The following is a 22,806-nucleotide window of genomic DNA, read 5'->3' as shown; positions in this document are numbered from 1 at the left end:
ATCACAGGATGCTTGCTTCCTCCACCAGTGTCCCAAGGCCCCTCCCAAGCACCTTCCCTTCCATAGACAAAATCTCCAATTCTGATGACTTTGGCCATTTGTTTTTCCCTTACTCTGTTTCTTTATATCTGACATATAAGGTAGATTTTTAAAAAAAATATTGTGGAAGTGATGACACCGACACACATATAAATGAGTAAAGCTAAATTGAAATTCAACAAAATTGTAAATAAGTTGATAAATTGTTTTTAAAAACTGCATTTTAAAGTATATTTTCCTTCTTTCCTTTCTTCCTTTCTTTTTTTTTTTCTTTTTGCTGTGGATTGAGGGGTGTGTGTCCTGGCCACACCCAGATGTGCTTGTGGCTTATTCCTGGCTCTCTTTTCAGGAATCACTCCTGGTGGTTCTCCAGGGGACTATATATGATCCCAGGGATCAAACCCAGATTGGCTGTGTACAAGGCAAACACTTTAATCCACTGTGCTGTCTCTCCAGCCGTCTGAGAGTGGACTGTAAACTTATGTTTTGTTTTTGTTTTTAGGTCACCTGGCTGTGCTCAGGGCTTACTTCTGGTTTTGAGCTCAAGATTCATCCCCAGGGGGGACTTGGGGAACCATTTGCAATGCCAGGGATTGAACCTAGGGAATTGAAACCCTGTTGGTTACATGCAAAGCAGTCACCTTACCTGCTATACTTCTCTTCACCCCCTGGGATATTTTTTTTTCCCTTGGTAGTGCAGAAGCTTTATAGAGTGATTATAATCTTAGTATCTTAGTTACTTTTTTTTGCTTTTATCTCGCTGTTGATGTTGAGTCCCTAAAGATATACCTGAAGTGTTAGTATTGTGGAAATGTTTTGCCTGTTATTCTCTCTCTGCATTTTATGGCTTCTGATCTTACATTAAAGTATTTAACATAGTTAAAATTAATTTTTTGTGTGGATAATAATGAGATAGAGGTTTAATTTTGCAAGTAGAAACCCAGTTTTCCAAGCACTAGAAAAGAGTTTGTTTTCTCCACTGTATGCTCTTGGCTACTTTGCTATAAATTAAACGGCCCATATATGTATGGATTGTTTTTGGTTTCTCCCTTCTATTGCTTTTATCTGTATGTCTGTTGTTTTAATACTAGACTGTTTTGTTGTTCCAATACTATACAGTTTTGTACTACACTATAACAATAGGTGGCGTGATACCTCTCATTTTCCCTCTCTCTCCTTTTTTGTTTTTGCTTTTGTGGTCAGAGACTACTCTTGGCTCTGCACTCAGGAATTACTCCTGGCATGCTCAGGTGACCATATGGGACACGGGGGGATCGAAGCTGGGTCAACCATGTGACCTAAGGCAAGCGTCTTACCCACTGTATTGTCTCTTAGCTTCCCCTCTCATTTTCTTTTTTGCTCAGGAGCGAAAGCACAGTGGGTAGGGCATTTGTCTTGTACGCTACCAACCCGGGTTCAATTCCTCCGCCCCTCTCAGAGAGCCCGATAAGCTACCAAGAGGATCTTGCCCACACAGCAAAGCCTGGCAAGCTACTCGTGACGTTTCGATATTCCAAAATCAGTAACAATAAGTCTCACAATTTGTTGTGAGATGTTACTGGTGCCTGCTCGAGCAAATCGATGAACAACAGGAGGACAGTGCTACAGTGCTATAAAAATTTCAGTTATGTTTCTTGTATTTCATTGAAGAGTGCCATAGGAATTTTGATAGGTATTAATTGAATCTTTAAATAACTTTGGGAGGTAGATGGTTATTTAAATGATGGGTATTCTTCCTATTCATGAGCACATACTGTCTTTCTCTTCTGTTTTTTTTTTGTTACTGTTGTTGCTTTGTACAATTATATGCTACATAAGCTGTGTATATTGTGTATTCTTTTTGTTTGATTATTTTGGGTGGGGAACTACACACAACTGTGCTTAAGGTTTACTCCTGGCTCTGCACTTAGGGATCACTCCTGGTGGGGCTGGGGGCCCATTTGTGATGCTGAGATTGAACCAGGTTGACTTTGAGCAGAGCAAGCATATTACCCACAATACTCCTTGTTCTATGTGTTACTAACTTATTGTTTTGTCCTAGGTACTTAATTCTTTTTGAGAAAATTGTAAATAAAGTAGTTTTTTTAATTTCTTTTGCCTTTCATTTTATTTTATATAGAAATGCAACAGATTTTTATTTTAGGCACCATGATTTATAATACTGCAATTTATAGGGTTTCATGCGTTCAGTGTTCCAACATCAAGTCCTCCATGGTAAACTCAGTTCTGTAAACCAGTTCTCAGACTCTGCCTTTGGTCATTTGTTATTCCCTTACTTTGTTTCTTTACAGACCACATATAAGAGAGGTCATTTTGTAATTGTCCCTTTCCTTCTGACTTGACTCAACATAATACTCGCCAGATTCATCCTAGCAAATTGCACAATTCCTTTTTTTTTTTCTTATAGTCAAGTAGTATTCCATTCCAGAGTCTCTTTATTCAGTCATCTGTCTTGGACACTTGAGTTGTTCTCACATTTTGGCTATTGGGAGTAGAGCTACTGTGAACATAGGCACACAGATGTCTTTTTTGGAATAGTGGTTTTGCGTCCTTGGGGTTAAATGACCAAGAAGTAGAATTGCTGGTTCATGTGGAAGCATAATTCTTAGTTTTTTGAGAAGAGTTCAATTTGTTTTCCAAAAAAGTTGAGCCAGTTGACATCCCCATGAGCAGTGAATGAGGGTCCCTATATCCCCACACCCACACCAATACTGGTGGTATTTGTTCTTTGTCATGAATGCCGGTCTCACTGGAGTGATGTGCTGTGTCATTGTTTTGATTTTTATTTCCTGGTGACCAGTGATGCAGAGTATCTTTGCATATATTGTTGTCTTGGGGGAGGTTTCTGGTCATCTTCCCATTTTTTGGATAGAGTTGATATTGTTCCTGTTTACAAGTTCCGTATGTATCTTGGATATTATCTCTGTCAGGTTAATGGTGAGCAGATACTTTCTTCCAGTCTTTGACAAAGAACTACGGTCGTCGTTTCTTTTGCAGTGTAGAAACTTTTTAGTTTAATGTCAGTCTCATTTATTTTGCTTCTCTTTCCTTGGCCAGTGGCATTGAATCATTGAAGATACATTGAAGATACATCTGGAATACATATCATAAAGGGTTCTGCTTATGTTTTCCTCAGTAGAGCTTATGGGTTCATATCTGATACCAAGGTCTTTAATTCAGTTTGAATTGACTTTTGTGTATGGTGTGAGATAGGGGTCCAAAACTTAAAAATTTGGGGGCGATAATATCGTGAGCAGGGCACTTGCCTGCATAATGCTGACCCAGGTTTGATATTCAGGACAACATATGGTCCCCTGAGCACTGCCAGGAGTAATTCCTGAGTGCTAAATCAGGAGTAGCCTCTGAGCATAGCTGAGTGTGACCCAAAAAGTAAAATAAGAAAATAATAATAAAAAATTTAAAAAGATGGGGCTGGAGCAATAGCACAGTGGGTAGGTTGTTTGCCTTGTACGCTACCGACCTGTGTTCGATTCCCAACATTCCAAATGGTCCTCTGAGCACCACCAGGAGTAATTTCTGAGTGAAGAGCTAGGAGTAAGCCCTGTGCATTGCCAGGTGTGACCCAAAAAGCAAAAAAAATTTTTAAAAAACTTAATTTTTTTTCTCTTAAGTTGTTTGTATACAGAAATGCCATAGATTTCAGTGTGGTGATTTTATAGCCTGCTGTATAAAGTTAACTGTATAAGTTTATGTTTTTTGGGAAGAATTTTTTTTGTTGAACCTTTAGGGGTTTTTAATGTACTATCATGTCTGCAAATAATAATTTGACTTCTTTTCCAATCTGGATGCCCTTATTAACTCTTTTTTGCCTAACCACTTATGGTGAGGAATTCTAGTACTATATTAAGTAATAGTGGTGAGAGTAGGTAATTGTTTTATGTGTCTGATCCTATAGGGAAGCTTCTCAGTTTTACACCATTGAGTATGATGTTAGCTCTGGGTTCATGGTAAATGCCTTTTTTTTTTCTTTTTTGGGCTACACCCAGCGATGCTCAGGGGTTACTCCTGGCTGTGCACTCAGGAATTACTCCTGGTGGTGCTTGGGGAACCATAATGGGATGTTGGGATTTGAACCCAGTTTGGCTGCGTGCAAGGCAAACCCCCTACCCGCTGTACTATTTACTATGTACTATTTACAGCCCCTTTTACTCTTTTGAGGAAAGTTTCTTCTATCCCCATTTTATTGAGATTAAAAAAAATTACAAGTATTGAATCTTTTCAGATGCTTTTTCTGCATCTACTGCTATGATCATGTGGTTTTTATTTTTCCTTGTACTGATAAGGTATATCATGTTGATTGATTTGCTTATAGTAAACCATCCTTGTATCCCTGTGATAAATTTCACTTAGTCATAGTATATGATTTTTTTTATTTTGCTTTTTGGGTCACACCTGGCGATGCACAGGGGTTACTCCTGGCTCTGCACTCAGGAATTACGCCTGGCGGTGCTCAGGGGACCATATGGGATGCTGGGAATTGAACCCGGGTCGACTGCATGCAAGGCAAATGCCCTACCCGCTGTGCTATCGCTCCAGCCCCAGTATATGATATTTTTGACGTATTGTTTGATTTGGTTTGCTGATATTTTGTTAAGGATTTTTGCATCCATATTCATCAGGGATAGAGGTTCATAGTTTTCGTTTTAATGATATCTCTGCTTTCAGTATTAGGGTAATACTTGCATTCTAGAAATTGAGAGCATTGTTACTTCTTCAACTTTTTGGAAGAGCCTGAAAAAGATTGAGAGAAGGTCTTTTTTTTTTTTTTTTTTTTTGGTTTTTTGGGTCACACCCGGTGATGCTCAGGGATTCCTCCTGACTCTGTGCTCAGGTATTATTCCTGGCAGTGCTCAGGGGACTATATGGGATGCTGGGAATCTAACTTGGGTCAGCCATGTGCAAGGCAAATGCCCTACCCACTGTGCTATTGCTCCAGCCCCGAAAAAAGGTGATTTCTTAAAGGTTAGGAAGAACCTCTTGGGCTCAGTCAGACTTGTTTTTGAAGACTTACCATTTCAATTTCCTTGAAGTTTTGGTCTGTTCAGGTGCTCTGTTATCTTTTAATTCAGCCTTGAAAGATTGTAAGAATTAAAAAATTTATCCATTTCTTTTAGGTTCTCCAATTTTGTGGTAAATGTTTTTTATAGTAATCCTTTATGATTACTATAAAATCCTTGGGTTTCTGTGGTAGCCATGATATCTCTCTCTTCCCTGCAACAGATTTTTGTTTGTGTTGTTTTTTTGTATCACCATGAGATACACAAAGAAACTTTGTCTTGTTTTGATTTCAGCTTGCAGATTAATTTCCTAAAATATATAGACATTAAAAACATAAAATCTCAAATCATCATTGTATTTAAGGATAATACCTAAATTACCTGGATTACCTAAGTGGAATAGGGAGTGGGAGCTTATAGTTCTCAAATTGTTTGTTTGTGAGGAATCTCTACAAAAAATAGTATCCTAACTAGTGTTGTTTCCTTGTAGAAAGAAGCATTGAGAAAATTTGCTTTACATGTGTGTGACCTGGGTTTGATCCTAAGCAGCCGAGACAGTCCCCCAGTCCACCAAGAATGATCCCTGAACACAGAGTCATGAGTAAATCCTAAACACAGCAGGGTGTGGCTCTCCACACACAAAAAAAGAGAAAAGAAGTTATGTTGCAATTCTGCTATGGATGAGTGTTTTTTCTTTTAATTTAATTTAATTTTATGAAGTTATTCACAATAATTTATTACATTTAATATTCAAACACCAACCCCACCACCATTACACCTTCCCACCACCAAACTTTGAATGTTTCTACCCGACTCCCAAACCCTACCCCCAAGCAGGACCTAATTTATGTATTTATTTATTATTTTTTAAAAGAGCATTACCAAGCCGTTCATAATTGGATTTCAGTCATAAATTATTCCAACACCCATCCCTCAACCATGTACATTTCCCAGCATCAGTGTCCGCAGGTTCCTCCCATAACCAACTCCCTACCTCCTGCCTGCCTCTGTGGCAGCCACGCTCTCTCTCTCCTCCCCTCCCTCCCTCCCTCTCTCTCCTCTTTCTCTCTCTCCCCTTTCTCTCTTTTTTCTCTCTCCCTTCCCTTTCTCTCCCTTTCTCTCTCTCTCTCTCTCTCTCTCTCTCTCTCTCTCTCTCTCTCTCTCTCTCTCTCCCCCCTCCTTTACTCCTTTTGGGCATTGTAGTTTGCAATAAATAATTTATTTTGTATTGCTGGTTATGAATAATCCACTAAAAGCAATTCAAAAAAGTCTCCTTAGAGGAAAGTGTGTGATGTTTATAATGTCCCGGAGACATTATAAACCCTAGTATAAGCCATAAAGGTAAGGTAAAGGCCCTCCCGTTGATCGTCGATTTTCTCGAGCGGGCCCAGTAACGTCTCCATTGGAGACTTTGTTGTTACTGTGTCTGGCATATCGAATACTCTCGGTAGCTTGCCGGGCTCTCCGAGAGGGGCGGAGGAATCGAACTCGGGTCGGCCATGTTGGCCGCTTGTAAGGCGAACGCCCTACCGCTGTGCTATCACTCCAGCCCCTTATTAAAGGTTGAGCCTTGTGTGTGTATATATGTATTTTTTCTTCATCCCTGATATTGGTTGCCTTCTACATTATACTCCATCAAATGTGCTGCTCTTGGTAAATCAGTGGTATAGAGTACGAGATAAATGAGATGCCCCAGAAATTCCAAAATTTTAAGTAAGGTTATATAGCTGAGGTTAATTTATTATTATTATTTTAACTGGATGGTGATGTGGGGTCTGGAGGCGTCTCTGCAGCGTGTCAGTCTGTGTTGCTCTCTTTCGAGAGATTTATTTGGGAGTCTCTGGATCATGGCTGTTAATGAGCATATATGGCACCAGGAGCAGTTTGTGGGCATGACAGCCAGGCTCCCGGAAGCACAGGGCGAAGTGAGTTCCCCTACCCTGACTCCATGCAAGCCTGGAGATCTCAGCCAGAAGTCCCGCATACCTGGATTTCACCATGGATGAGACTTCCGAGCCTGCGGAGACCTGCCGTGAGTGTGGCAGCAGTTGAGTTCTGGAGGTTTTCAGCTGCCGGGCTCTGTTTGGGTGGAACTCACGCACCTCTCTCTGGGTTGCCCTGGATAGACAACCCTGCGTGGGATCTGGAGGCATCTCTTTGGCGTGTTGCTCTGTGTTGCTCTCTTCCAAGAGATTTATTTCTGAATCTCAAGTATTTTTTTTTAAATGTATCTCTGACCTTGAGGAGCAACTTTTTTTAATACATTTTACTATTTTATTTTATTTTGTTATTGAATCACCATGAGATACATAGTTAGAAAGCTTTAATGATCCAGTTTTAATCATATAATGTTCCATATATCCCTCTACCAGTATACATTTCCCACCACCGATGTCCCCTGTTTCCTTCCCACTCCCCTGCCTCCCCTCCAGCATGGCTCTATGGCAGGCCTGCCTCTCTCTCCTCTCTCCCTCTCTCTCTCCTCTCTCCCTCCCTCCCTCTCTCTCTCTGTCCTCCCTCCCTCCCTCTCTCTCTCTCCTCCCTCCCTCCCTCTCTCTCTCTCCTCCCTCCCTCTCTCTCTCCCCCTCTCTCTCTTCCCTCCCTCTCTCCCTCTCTCCTTCTCTCTCTCTCTCTCTCTTTCTCTCTCTCTTTCTCTCTTTCTCTCTCCCTCTTTCTCTCTCTCTCTCATTCCTTCCCCCACCCCCTTTTGGGCATTATGGTTTGCAATACAGATACCGAGAGTCTTTCATGTTTGGTCCTTTATCCACTTTCAGCACACACCTCCCCTCCGTAGCGATCCCTCCCAACCATCATTGTCATAGTGATCCCTTCTCTATCTTAACTGCCTTCTCCCCCAGCACTTGAGGCAGGCTTCCAACTATTTACCAATCCTTCTGGTCTTTGTTTCTGTTACCCTTGTGTGTAAGTCTCATACGACATTTTTTTATATCCCACAAATGGGTGGCATCATTCTATGTGTGTACCTCTCCCTCTGACTCATTTCCTTCAGTATGATATTCTCATATCCATCCACTTGTAAGTGAATTTTCAACCCTTAACAAAACTTATTAGAAAGTATTATACAAAATGTAATGAATATACAAATATACAATATTGTGTGCGCTTTTATTCCAGGGTGCAGGGCACATCTGGCAATGCTTAGGGGTTTCTCCTGGCTCTGACTCAAGAATTAACTCTTATTTTTTTTTAATTGATTCACCGTGAGGTACAGTAACAAAGCTTTCATGTTTGAGTTTCGATCATACAGCCATCCAACACCCATCCCTCCACCAGTGCACATTATCCACCACCAAAATCCCCAGTACCCTCCCCCCATTCCACACCTCCCCGCTTGTGTGGCAGACAAGGAATTAAGTCTTGGTGGGGCACAGGAGACCATAAGGGATGCTGGGTATCAAACCCAGATTGGCCACATGCAAGGCATGCTCCCTACTGCTGTACTAGCTCTCCAGCACCTTTAAATAAGTAATTGTACTTGTTAATTTGCTTTCTTTAGCTTTCTTAAAGAAGCAACTAGGAGATAGGTCTGCTCAGGGATATATTCCTTGCATATTCTAGGACCCAAGTCTTTTTCCAGACTCTCTTCTGTCTTTTTTTGTTTTCTAGAGATTTCCTGCATCTCATCTTAGAGCTCTTTGCTCTTTTCCTCAGCTTCTCAGATCTTTGAATTTTTATATCATGTGTCATGCTCTTCATGCTGTCATTGCTGATTATAGTATGTTTTGATGATGTGCCTTTGTTTCTTTGAACTCATTAAGCATCTTCAACCTGAGCACCACTGGTTGGGTGTGGTCAGCCCTCGCAAATAAAAGAATAAGTAATAAAAAAGTCCTCGACATGATGTTACTAAAGTCATTCTTGGAGAATTTATAGAGCTGGTTGGTGATGGTTGAGCTTTCTGACTTACTGTCTTCACGCATGTAAATTCATTGGACCTCTGTGCTTCTTCCTCATTTATTTACTGTGTTCGTGCTGTGCTGCAGCTGAGTCATTAGGCTGTGTGTTGCTCTTTTCTTTCTCCACTGGTCTATACCCAGTGATTAAGTCTAACTGAGCAGTGTGAAGTTTGAAGAGTAGAACTGTTGCATAGCTGAACTGGACATGCTGATAGGATAGAGGTCAGGTATGGAGGCTGTGGAGGCCCTCACTGGGAGGGGCAGGGTTCTGCCTTGGTTTCAGAAAGGCATCATAGTTGTCAGCCTAGAGATGGGTCTCACCTGGAAGGATTGGGGAGCAAGCAGAGGTTCAGGAAGGGATGGAGCGGAACATGGATATAGCATCATTTCTTATTTATTACAGGAGTGGCCAGTTGTGTTATTTCATTATTTTCTCTCACCCAGTGGGTCAAAGGAAATAAAAATAGTCTTACTGTTATTTCTCTTCTTTTAAAATAAATATGATTGTAGGCAATGCCAGCCTTCCATGTCACCTTACAGTGAGGCAGCACCAGTTCCAGTTCCCACTCAGATAAGAAATTACCAGCGAATAGAGCAAAATCTGGCATCTACTGCCAGCTCGGGCACAAATATACATGGTTCTCCAAGGTAAGAGAAGTTTTTTCTTTCAGTATTTTTTACTTAAAAGTTTTTGTTAATGTTACTATTGTAAGTTGTTACTGCATGTGTGTATGTAACTGTAAATATTGAACATTAAAAATAACTTGTAATATATTTAAAAGACACTTAAGTTTGGTAGGGTATAATCTTTGTATATATTTATCAACAAGTATAATTACTTCCTGGTTTGATCCCTGGCTCTGCATGTGATCCCCTGAGCATTACCAGGAGTAATTCCTAAGCCTGAAGTCAAGATTAGTTCCTGTGCTCCAGAACAAAACAAAACAGACAAACCAAGTACAGTTACCTACTTAAGGATTGAGGAAGAATTTGTTAAAAAATGAAATCCTAAAATCTGATGGATGGGTCATTGGTTAGATTCCCTGCTTTGCAAGAGTAAGGCCATGAGTTTAATCCCTAGTGCCACTAGTACCCTGTGTTGTCTTGGCAGCTTTGCTGTTTGTGCATGGCAGCTATGCTCTCTGTGATTCCCACTGCTGCAAATGATTTCTGGGTGTGCCTTGGACAGATGTGTGTAAGGGCTGAAATTGAAGGGGTGTGACTCCCATTCAACACTGCATTTAAAAAAGATGTGTGAGGATTGTGACCAAGAAGTGCCACCCCTGGGAAGCAGTACAGTTAGAATGTGCACAGTGCCAGAAGTAAAGGAATAAGGTTGACAGTGAACACTATAGCTTAGTATGCAGGCGCTGTGACCTAATATCAGACCCTGGCAAGAACCACACAACTAAATGTGCTAAAGTCACAGTCAGGATGTGTGTGTGTGTGTGTGTTTGACCTTCTCACCCTTGTCATCATCACAACAGTGACAGAGAAAACAGAGAAAATAAGAAGTATAGCAGATAATTTGCATAAAGATTATTTTTTTATTAGCAGAAACTCCATGAGGTACATATATAGACTTAGAAATTTTTGTGCTTGGGTTTCAGTTATACAATGCTCAAGTACCCATCCCTCCACCAGTGTCCATTTTCCACCACCACGGGTCCCAGTATCCCTCCCACCCACCATCTCCCCCATCCCCCCCTGCCTCTGTGGCAGGGCATTCCCTTTTGTTCTCTCTCTCTCATTTTGGGTGCTGTGGTTTACAAGAGAGGCATTGAGTGGCAATCATGTTTGATCTATAGTCTACTTTCAGCATGCTTCTTCCATTCTGGGAGGATCCTCCCAACACCCTTGATTTGGTGCTCCCTTCTCTATCTGAGCTCCCTTTTCCCCTAGCATGTGTGGCTGGCCTCCAAGTCATGGAGCAAAATTCCTGGTACTAATCTTGGCCACTCTTGGGTGTTAGTCTCCTATTTTGTTACTTTATGTTCCCCAGATGAATGCAGTCTTTCTGTGTCTGTCCCGCTCATAAAGATCTTTCTTGACTTTAGTGCGGTTATACCTGTAAACCTTTCATAAATTGAAAATACCATAAGTCAAAAATGCATTCAAGTGGTCCAAGTGGTTCAGCAGTAGAGAACCTACCTTACCAAGTGTGAGGCAGATGAGTTTGATCTTGAGTTGCTCAAGCGATATCTCACTGCTCTGTTATTTGGAATTCCTAGTGCAAAGAGGCGTGTGAGTACTGTAGCCTAGTATAAACACCCATTCCTACCCTTCTCCCCACTCCCACCACCACTGCAAGTCATTATAGAAACAATATATTGACTTGTGGCCGGTGGGCTGGTGACGTAGAGCAGGGGCCCAAGGAGGTGATGCTACTTGGCTGCTGTGGTGCAGGGGTGGTTCTGGGGACCGGGGTACCCTGCCTGCTTTACTCTATTCTCTGCACTCAGGGGTCACTCCTGGCAGGCTTGAGGGTCCAGATATGGTGTGGGGGATGGAACCCTCATCAGCCATGTGCAAGACTGGCACTGTGCCCACTGTACAGTGGCTCAGGCTCCTCAGCAGTTTTAAAAATACATCTGACTTCCTGAATCATCATTCAGCCTAGCCTACTTAAACATTCTCAGAACACTTATATCAGCCTACAGTTGGTCAGAATATTCAAAATACAGCATAGAGCCTTTTTTCATAGAAAGTAGAATGGCATATAATTTATTGTCTACTATACAGAGTGAAAAGCAGTATCGTGTGAGTTTATTAGTGTAAGCAGTTGAAGGCACACTATGCCTGAAAAATGTTTGAAGGATTAAACTAAAATTAGTTATTGGTGATGAAGATGCCATAGTGACAGGGTCCTCAGTTTCTCCCCAGATGAGGCTGGCAGAGAGCTGCTAGGGGGTTGTATATCTTTGTGAGTACAAGGCAGACGAGGAGTCGCAGATCATGCTGCAGCCCAAGCCCAGAAAGTCAAATTTCAAAGTAGAGTTTCCACTGAATGCATACCCCTCTCTCACCATTGCAAAGTGGAAAATTCAGAAGTTTTGAAGTTAAACCATTATAAGTCAGAACTATCTGTAATTTATTTCTTCTACATCCTGAGACCCATCCCCACTCAGATAATAATAAAGGTAAAAAGACGATGTGAGAACACTGTCGTTCAAAGGCTGGAGAGGCAATGGCCTTGCATGCAGCCATCCTGGGTTCAATCCCTGGCACCTGGTATGGTCCCTGAGTGCTACCAGGTGTGATCTCTGAGCACAGAGCCAGGAGGAAGACCTGTATACCAGCCACCAGCTGCAGATCCTCAAGTCCCCTTACCCAAACAAAAAAATAGAATACTGTATTTCAGCACATAATTGTTGCATTTTTTAATTATTATTATTATTAATATTATTGCTGGTTCTATTCTCAGGGATCATTCCTGGCAGGGTTTGGGAGATCATATCAGGTGCAAGGCAAGTGCCCTCCCTACTGTAATATCTCTCTGGCCCCAACTTTATATTTAAATATTATAAAACAGAGTTAAAGTATTTAAGACAGGTGAATCAAAGATAAAAATATGAATAAAAATGCTTTGCAGGGATTAAGACATTCCAGAAAGAACAAGTAAAATGGTAAGGAAGGAAATTTCCCAGGCGGGGATGGGGTGGGGTCAGGAATGTCACAACTTTCTGAAATTAATGGATACAAGATTATAGATTGACAGAACTCTTCGGACAAGAGTTGAACACACACTTCATGCAAGAAGGCATACAGATGGCTAATGGGCACATGAAAAAGGTGGTTCTTATTATTACTCATGAAGGAAATGGAAACCAAAATGACAGATACTACCTCTCACGATTATGGCCTGTATAAAAAAAACAGACAGCAGATGCTGGTAAGGTTTGGAGAAAAGGGAACATTATTCCTCATTTGTTGTTAGTGGGGATGTAAATTAAATTAGTTCAACCTCTAGAAAACATGGGAATTACTCAGAAAATTAAAAATAGTACAGTCATACGATCCAACAGCTTTTCTCTGATTGCTGTTTAAAGAACACAAAAACACTAACTCAGAGAGATAAATGTATACCTGTAACAACCCAGTAAGTGTCCAACAATGGATGACTGGACAGAGAAAATGTGGAGGGCCAGAGAGACATCTCAGAGCACCAGAGGGCATGCTTTGCATGCTGGAGCCCTGGATTTGGCACTGTGTGGTCTGCCCTCTCCCTTTCTGTCTCCAGGAGCCATGAGTAGTGCTCAGGCATTGCTGGGTGTGGCCCCAAACAATATAGCACACACTACGAAAAGTGAACGCTTAGCCTTTTGCTATAACAGATGAAAATGGAAGGGTCCATTGAAAAGGAGAAATAAATTTCAGATTATCTTATGTGGTTTGTAAAGAAGTAAAGCAAGGGAAAAGAAAGTGTCCAATGAAAATAGACCCATAGACTCTGCATTACTAAGGTTTCCAAGGGAGCCTCAAGTATATTCACGGTAGTGATGTTGAAGTGCCTTTTTTATTATTTACCATCGTGTGCCATGGTGCAAAGGAGTAACTTGGTGAAGCAGTACATATGATTTGTCTTTAGAAAATCTTGGGCACAGGGATTTAGGGGATGCCAGACACATTACTGGATGTGACCCCAGTGTCCCTGTGTGCTGTTAGGATGGTGGTTCTGATGGTCTCTAAGCAGCATCACACTCTTGTCTGAGCATTGAACTCTTTGGCTAGTGGGCTGGGTATTATGATGAGTTGCCCCTGGCCCCCTGAGCACTGCTTGAGAGACCCCCCTCCCCACCAAAAAAAATCTAGCCTTGAGGGGCTGCGGGAATTGCTTAGTCATAGCTCTAGAGCACGGGCCTTGCCTGTATCAGGCCCTGGGTTAAGTCCCAGTGCCAAGGAAAGAAAGAATGAAAACCTCAATCTCAAGTGGAAGCAGGCATTAAAGAACTTTCAGTGTGAGCTGGAAGCCGGAGTATTGCCCCGAGTAGTTGCCTCTCCTTTTTATGGAGGGTGGTGGTTTGGCCACTCCTGGGCCATATGCTCAGGCATATTCTCTCCATATCCTGTTCTCTTAGGATTGTTCCTGGTGTTGCCGTGGAAGCCATGCAGTACTGATGATCAAATCACTCGGCAGTGTTTGTTTGTTTGGTTTTTCTTTTTGATACGATTTAGCTGTAAGCGGAACCAAGCCACTTTTTTCTTGCAGCATCATATTTTTTTTTTGGGGGGGGAGCATGCTCAGTCATACAATGTTCCGACACCTGTCTCCTTAACCAGTGTACATTTTCCACCACCAATATCAATGATGTCCCCAGTTTCCCTCTTGTCCCCCCCCCCCCCATCGCCCCCTCCCCTTTAAGGAGTCTTATGGTTTGCAATGCAGATGAAAGGTTATCAGGTACATCCCCTATTTTTATTATTATTTTTGGGTCACACCCAGCGATGCTCAGGAGTTCTTTCTTCTTTTTTCTTCTTCTTATATTTATTTATTGAATCACTGTGGGAAAAGTTACTAAGCTTTCAGGTTTAAGTCTCGGTCATACAATGGTCAAACACCTCTCCCTTCACCAGTACTCATTTTTCACCACCAAGAACCCCAGTATACCCCCCTCCCACCCCTCCCAATGCCTGTGAGGCAGATGATTTCTACTTAACTCTTCTCTACATTGATTACATTCATTGTTTCGACAAAAGATACACCATTATTGTTTAGAATTTCCCCCCCACCAACAATCAGAATTGCTGAAAAGGCATTGTGAAATACTTTTGTTTTCTATAGCTGGTTATGAGAATCATATAATCTCGTGTGGCCGCAATAGCGGCCTCGTGATTTTGGATTTCTACAAAGAGCCAGATAATTATGAGATTGGTTTCTGTGTGTCTGGTGTTATGGCTTTGCTGGAGAGCCACTCGTGGGGGGCAACTTGTGACCTCAGTAGGGTGTGAAGGACGAGCCAGTACTGCCCCCCTTCCCATGAAACTGCAGTTGCCCCCTCACCGCTGTCTCATACCTGGCTTTCCTATAAGCTCTGAGGTGGCGGCCACCTTGCTGCTGGGGGGGGGAGGTGAAAGGCTGAAGGAAGCAACACCCTTTCCCTCCCGGGGAGGCATGGTGCCGTAGTTTAATGAATGGTCCACTCACTTTTCTGCCGCAAGCTGCTGGGCTCTGAAATAAGTCCTTTTGCCTCTGGAGCCATGGCCGTGCCAGAGAGCCGCTTGTGGGGGGCAACTCGTGACCTCGGTAGGGCATGAAGGACGAGCCAGTACCGCCCCCCTTCCCATGAGACTGCAGTTGCCCCGTCACCACTGGCTCATACCTGGCTTTCCAATAAGCTCTGAGGTGGTGGCCACCTTGTATGCAGTCAGATGCATTTCTGCCAAAAGACGCTGGGTTTTGAGATTTGTTTCTGAGTCTCTGGGATCATGGCTGTTAATTAGCTTGATCAGGAGCCAGAGGGGCCATTTGTAGGCGGCGACTCGGGGTCTCACTGGGATGGGGAGGAAAGGGCCGGTTCCACCCCCACCTGGTGAGGCCCCACATGTCTCATCACTGCAGGCCCAAACGTGACTGTCCAGTGTCCTCTGGAGAGTGGTGGTCACCGGGCTGCCAAGGGGAACGGGCCAAGGTACGCAACCTATTCCCACCTGGAGTGGCCCAGCCCCAGTAACCTACTGTAGGAACAGGATGCATTTGTGCCAAAAGCCTTTGGGTTCTGAGATTTGTTTCTGAGTCTCAGGGATCATGGCCGTTAAGCAGTTCGATCAGGAACCAGAGAGGCCATGCCTCCATTTATATAGCTGAGCCAGAGGTGGTTTGTGGGTGTGTCTCCCACAAACCTAACTTTTGGCTGTTTACTTTCTTGGTAAACTTTGCCCCAAGTTTTTTGGGTCTGGCCAAAGGCACAGCAGCAATTTTGGGGTATCTGAAAGTCTGACGGTGCGATCAGGCTGCTGATGCACTCGCCTCATAGGTACAGATTGACCTGCTGGTGGCACCATACCCCCAGGAGTTATTTCTGGCTCTGCATTCAGGAGTTACTCCTGGCAGTGCTGGGGGGACCATATGGGGTGCCAGACATTGAAGGCACATGCAAGGCAAACACCCAACCCACTGTACTATCACTTAACCTACTTTCAACACTCAATTCCTGTCCAAAATGATTGTTTCCAATTATTATTGTCATAATGCTCCCTTCTTTATCTTATCTTCTCTATCTTAACTGCCCTGAGCATGCTGGGTTTACCCCCACCACCACAATGGAATTTAATATAAGAGTACAAGATTTTGCTGATATGATTTCAGATTGTAACTAAGTTTTCATTTTGGGGGGTATTCATATTTTAAATAAGTTTTTTATGGTGGTAGGTATCATTTTATAGTAGTGTTTAAATCATTACGGTTGTAGAGCTGTTACACCATTTGAAACTAATTTTTTAGAAAATTGACTGATTAAGTTTTAAGAGTAACACTGTTACCTGAAAAACTACCAAAATCTCTCCCTTTTTCCTTAAAAGGAATGTTTTCTTCATATACTTAACCTAAAATAACATTGTAGAATAGATTAAATACAGAAATAATCCTGAGGAATCAGCATCACCTGAGTCAGACACTAGAGTCTCATATGCAAAAAAGTAAAATATGTGTTTTTTCTTACCAGTATTTTATGGGATGAACAATAATTTTTCATAATTTCACATATAAAAAGTTTAAGTTCTCAGTTTTGATTTTTTTAATTTAGTATCAATATATATACTTGCATCAAAAAACCTTAGAGATTTTTATGTTCAAAATGATATATATTACCTTAAGAGAAATTAAAAATTATGCATTCAGTTTTTATATAAATTAAGGAACTTTGGGAAAGTACACTAAAAACTAAAAATAGTGATCACATTCAGCACAGGATTGAAGAATTGGGAATAGGCACCTCTGCGCCTAACCAGGCACCAAAGTGATAGGGTTTTATTTGATTTTATATTTGTTCTATGGCTATTTTTTACAAATTCACTCTGTGGTATTTTGTTAGGAGGGGAAAGTCAGAAATAAAGGGAGTTCTAGACCCTTCTGGAAAGGGAGTAATGTTATTGCTTTTTTCAGATCTGCAGTGGTGCGAAGGTCTAACACCAGCCCTCTGGGCTTTCTCCGGCTGGGCGCCTGCTCTCCTGCACCAGCAGACACTCTCCAGACTGTCGGGCGGAGACTCTCCACGGGCTCCTCCAGGCCTTACTCACCTTCTCCTCTGGGTAAGGAGAGTTGAAAGCAGTTATTGGTCTTCTGTCTCATGTCAAATCTGGGACATTTTCTCACTGGAACAAGAGAGTCACATTCCACCATTCCAAATGTATGCCATTCTCAAATGCTCCTGAGAATCTGTAAATCTCTTAGCATCTCTCATGGAAACATAATCATATAAAAGAATCTTTTAGATTAAAAGACATCTACTGGGTTTGGAGAAATGTGCAGGCAAAGCTTTGCCAGAGCTTGGTGAAGCACCTCTATTAAAGGCGAGTACAGGGCCCTTAGAGATGGACAGTGGGGAGGGCACCACCAGCAGTCATTTCTGAGTGAAGAGTCCGAAGTGGCTCCTGAGCATTGCAGTGTGGCCCAGAAACCAAGACATAAAGAGAGAAAGCAGCAGGCTTCTTAAGAACACTCAGGGCTGACCTGAGGGGAAGGGAAAGAAGAACCTCTGACTACAGTGAATTTCCTGGAGATTTTAGCCAGGTTGAAGGAGTGCCCTGCGCCCTGAGGTATAAGGTTCCCTGACCTTGAAAGGCCTGCATTGGCCTCACTGTGTGCAGCTGTGGGGAGCAGCGTGGGGAAGGCCTTGGCAGGACGTGGTAAGTGCAGAGGGATGGCCACGCACTATCCCTCACCTGTGCTCCTGGCGCTGCACAACCCTAAACATATCATACAAACTTCGAGCTACTCTGTTCCAAACACATACATATTACAGGCATGGTTTTGTTCATGTGACTCTCCTAGTCACTATACTTCCAGGGATGTCATACGGTGTTTTTGATCTTACGATCAGCAACATGTTTGTTTCTCTGTTAAGTATTAAGCGAGCCAGTTCTTTGCTAATCAAAATTTGCAAACTATAACTATGAATTTTGTGCTTGTGTTGCCTATTTTTGTTTCTGATTTTTAATCATTTTTTCTTCTTTTCCCCTTTTCCTGCTTTGTAGTTGGTACCATTCCTGAACAATTCACTCAGTGTTGCTGTGGGCATCCTCAGGGCCATGAATCCAGGAGTAGAAACTCATCAGGTCAGAGATAGAGTGGTTATATGAATAATTTAATTCTGTTATATGTGGATTTGAGTTACATTTTTTTAGGTTTATCAAAAAGACGTGATATCATAAAATGTGTTTTGATATTTTTCTCTGATGTATTTGGTCTATTTTAAAATCTTGGCCTTTTTTTAGCATAGCATATGTAGATAGGTAACTCCTTTTGAGTATATTGTTTCTTTATGGAAATGAGTCACTGTTACTGTCCTCCCATTGTTCATCGATTTGCTTGAGTGGGCCCACTAACATCTCCATTGTGACGATTGTTACTGTGTTTGGCATATCGAATACATCACGGGTAGCTTGCCAGGCTTTGCCGTGCGGGCGAGATACTCTCGGTAGCTTGTCGGGCTCTCCGAGAGGGGCAGAGGAATCGAACTCGGGCTGGCCATGTTGGCTACTTGCAAGGCAAATGCCCTACCTGCTGTGCTGTTGCTCCAGCCCATGGAAATAAGTTCATCGATTTACTCGAGTGGGCCCAGTAGCGTCTCCATTGTGAGACTTGGTTGTTACTGTGTTTAGCATATCGAATACGCCACGGGTAGTTTGCCAGGCTTTGCCGTGCAGGCAAGATACTCTCAGTAGCTTGCCAGGCTCTCCGAGAGGGGTGGAGGAATTGAACTCGGGTCAGCCAGGTCATCTGGGTGCAAGGCAAATGCCCTACCCACTGTGCTATCGCTCCAGCCCAAAAACTATTAAATATTAAAATTTAATAACAGCATATTTTGGTCATTGTCACACATATAATGAAAAAAGTCTTTAATCACTATCCTCCCGTTGTTCATCGATTTGCTCGAGCAGGCCCAGTAATGTCTCCATCATGAGACTTGTTGTTACTGTGTTTGGCATATTGAATATGTCACGGGTAGCTTGCCAGGCTTTGCCGTAATGAAAAAAGCCTAGAAAATGAAATATTTTTGTTTTTGGACCACAACTGCTAGTGCCCAGGGGTCACTCCCAGTGGGCTCAGGAGATCATATGGGGTGCCAGGGATCGAACTGGGGTGGACTGCATGCAAGGCAACCGTCCTGCCCACTGTGCTCAGGCTGCTAGTAAATAAAAATTTTGGTTTTTTTAAATAATTTTATTTTTATAAACTAGCACTGTCCTCACATTCATTGTTCATCAGTTTGCTTGAGCAGGCTCCAATAATGTCTCCATTGTGAGACTTGTTGTTACTGTTTTTTGCATATCGAATATGCCACAGGAAGCTTGCCAGGCTCTGCCATGCGGGCGGGATACTCTCGGTAGCTTGACAGGCTCTCCGAGAGGGACGGAAGAATTGAACCTTCCGGTTGGCAAGCCTATAGGGTGTGCAAGGCAAATGCCTTACAGGCTGTGCTAACGCTCCAGCTCGTTTTTTTTTTTTAATGAGTAGTTCACAATCTTTGATTACATTTAATATTCGAACACTAATCCCACCACCATTACACCTTCCCACCACCATATTTGGGATGTTTCCATCCTGAATCCCAATCTCTGCCCCAAGCAAAACTGAAATAATTCATGTTGTGTTGTTTGTTATGAATAAACTGCAGAAAATGCTCCAAAAAACTTTCTTTAGAGGAGAGTGTGTCAAGACTGTTGTATTTCACCCACAGGGCCATTAAGCCCTTCTGTAAGAGTATATTATATATACCTGTAAAAAATGTATTTCCCTCTAAGATTGGTTGCCTTCTGCTTTATTATTATTATTATTATTATTAGTGAAACATCATGAGGTACAGTTATAGACTTACAGATTTTTGTGCTTGGGTTTCAGTTATATGATGATTGAGTACCCATCCCTCTACCAGTGCCCATTCCCCACCTCCAATGCTCCTGGAATCCCTACCCCCTCCCATTCCACTCCACCCCTGTAGTTGCCTTCTACTTTAAACGTCCTCAAATGTGGTATGTTACTCTGGGAGTATGAGTGGTGTGAGGTATGAGATGTGGCATGGCCGCAAATGAAGCCATGAGGTCCAGGGATAGATTCACTCGTGAGTGAGGCTCATCCAAGGGTGTAGAAAGCAGCCGTGAGCATGGTGGAAGATGAGTTCTGGAGGTTTTTGGCTGCAGGACTGGGTCCCTTGGGCCAGAAAGGGACCTCACCCGCCCCCCGCTGCAGGGTGCCCTGAGTGAAACAGCCTGACATAGGGTCAAGTAGCACAGCTCTGGTGTGTGTATTGTTATGCTCCCTTCCTAGAGAGGACAGTGAGTCTGGATTGTGGCCATTGACGAGATTATCTATCACCCCTATCACCTCCAACTCCTGCTGCCTCTATGCTCTCTCTCTCTCTCTCTCTCTCTCTCTCTCTCTCTCTCTCTCTCTCTCTCTCTCTCTCTCTCTCTCTCCCCCCTTTTGTGCATTGTTTGCAGTACAGGTATTCAGAGATTATCGTGTTTGTTCGGGTTGTTCACTATTTTTATCAGGAAGGTACAGCTAAAGTAGCTTTTATTTTTAACTGCTTTCAGTGGCGGCTTTGGGGTGTGGACATGACTGCCATGGCTTCTGGAAGTATGGGGAGGTGGGGGTAGGTTGCCCATCTTAACCCTGAGAAAGCCTGCAGATTTCAGTCATAAGACTTGCATACCTGAATTTTAGGCAGATCAGTTTCTCGGTCCATCAGGAGATGGTGGAGTCCGTCCAGGGTCATGGCGATTTTGGATTGTGGAAGCAAGCAGCTGCCGAGGCCTCTGTTTGGGCAGGCACCTGGCTGACCCTCCTCCATCTGATGTACTCCTCCTCCTTCACCTCCCCTCTTTCCCCATCTGTTCATCCTTGCTTGGGTCCAAGATTAACTGCAGCTTTTGATCTCTTTCAAGATTTATTTTTGAATCTCTGAAGCAAGGCCGATAAATAGGCTTGTATAAATAAATGGGCTCAGCTGGAGGTGGTTTGTGGGTGTGGCTCCCACATACCTAACTTTTGATGGTTTAATTTTGTGGGAAACTTGGTCCTAAGTTTTTGGAGTCTGGCTAGAGGCCCAGTGGTGATTTGGGGGGATAAGGAAACTTGAAGGCCCCATCAGGCTGCTGAAGCACTCGCCCCACAGGTACAGGTTGACCTGCTGGCATCACCGCTGCCCTGGGCCTGGTGACCCTGGCAGCAGCAGCCTTGGCAGGAGCCAGAATCAGGGCCAGGGCTGCTACCATTTGCGGCCTGGGCACTCTGGGAAGGCAGGAGCCACTGGGCAGCAGAGCCTGACCAGGGGCACATGCCCCCTCCTGGGTCAGCTCTCAGGCAGGTTTTCCTCCATAATCACTGCAGGTGCTGTGGGCTGTCTGGGGAGAAAAGGGCGGTGGGGCTGCCCCGTGATGCGGAGTTGCTGGGCCCCAGGGTGGGAGCTGGAAGCCCCCTCAGCTCCAGGAGCTGCGCTCTGTGTGGGTGCTGAGTGGGACCTGAAGAGCCCCGACTCACACACGTTAGACTTCTGCCGCCCCCCGCAGCGCCGGGAGCTGGTGGTTGAGCCTGCTGGCTGCTGGGCTCTACCATCCCCCCGAGTCCTGCTCGGGCTGGCTGTGGCAGGGGACTGGCCGGTGTCACTGAATGGTGTTCTCCCCGAGATAGAATATGCAGGCGGCTCCCACATTCACTCACATAGCAGTTTCAGGACCCATGGTCTGCTGAGAGCGCTGAGAGCTGTAGGCCCTCTGCCAGCCCTGGCGCTTGCCATGGTGCCCCTCCCCCCACCCACCTTGCAAGTAGTGGCCTGTAATCCTTTCCTTAATCAAAGCTATAGGTAAAAGATCTCTACTGGCGTAAGAGATCATTCAGCTAGAGCACATACTTTGCAGCTCAGAGCCCTGGGTTTGATGATAGGAATCAGCAGGGCGGGCTCCCTCCCAAGCACTGCTGAAAGTGAACCCTTAGCTCTGCGCCCCTCAGCTTCCCCCACTCTCTCCACCACCAGTAGCACTGGTTGGGATCACAGACAAGATGATGTTTTCCAGGTGTGTGACTATGACAATCGACATTTCACAACAGCAAAGGGAAGAAATGAGAGGGGAAAGAATTTATATGCTTCATTATGTATAAGAGTCATGCTTTATATAATAATTCATGATTATAAGTCAGTTTTTAATATATGTACATCTGAGAAGTTGATCAGTTTAAGGATCCTGTTACTTAGGAAAATAGGCTTTTCTAACTCATATTTAATTTTCTAAATAATAAAGTGTATAGTTAGTGAGGCCTTGCATGCTGCCGACCTGGCTCACTGCCCGGCACTGAGTATCCTTGGGCACAGAATTAAGCTCTGAGCCCCCTAGGGTATTACCCAAAAACCAAAAAAGAAAAAGGAAAACATTGTTCCAGATAGCCCAAAGGAATGGGGTGCAGGCCTTACGGTTGCAGGTTTGACCCCTGGCACTGTCTGGCCTCCCTAAGTACCACCAGGCCCAGATACTGAACCATCAGACATATATCATCTTAGATTTGAATATTTCTAGGCGGGGCCTCTCCAACCAAGCTTGGGGAAATACCTCTCCCCCCACCCCCAATATAAGCTTTCTCTAGGAAATAATATTTTACTGCCAGTTCAGCTTTTTTT

The 22,806-nt window shown here is 43.4% G+C and overlaps 1 protein-coding gene across 3 annotated transcripts in view; it reads left to right on the top strand.

Annotated features, from left to right (window-relative positions):
- The window catches only part of ULK2 (unc-51 like autophagy activating kinase 2), a 124,230-nt gene that overhangs the window by 74,155 nt on the left and 27,269 nt on the right, over positions 1-22,806 (top strand). For 2 of the 3 annotated variants that reach the window (XR_008795380.1, XM_056136874.1), the window contains exons 15-17: positions 9,485-9,622; positions 17,076-17,221; positions 18,167-18,247. Coding sequence is in view for 2 of the 3 variants with exons in the window: in XM_056136874.1 (XP_055992849.1) it covers positions 9,485-9,622; positions 17,076-17,221; positions 18,167-18,247 (365 nt within the window). In the remaining variant the exon portion in view is untranslated. The remainder of the gene's footprint in view (positions 1-9,484; positions 9,623-17,075; positions 17,222-18,166; positions 18,248-22,806) is intronic. The other variant, XM_056136875.1, reaches the window with a different exon arrangement.

The sequence above is a fragment of the Sorex fumeus genome, unplaced genomic scaffold, assembly GCF_029834395.1.
Source record: "Sorex fumeus unplaced genomic scaffold, SorFum_2.1 ptg000122l, whole genome shotgun sequence".
In the NCBI taxonomy this organism is placed as follows: domain Eukaryota; kingdom Metazoa; phylum Chordata; class Mammalia; order Eulipotyphla; family Soricidae; genus Sorex; species Sorex fumeus.
The sequence above is the reverse complement of the archived record's forward strand: the minus strand, read 5'-3'. Positions and strand labels throughout refer to the sequence as shown.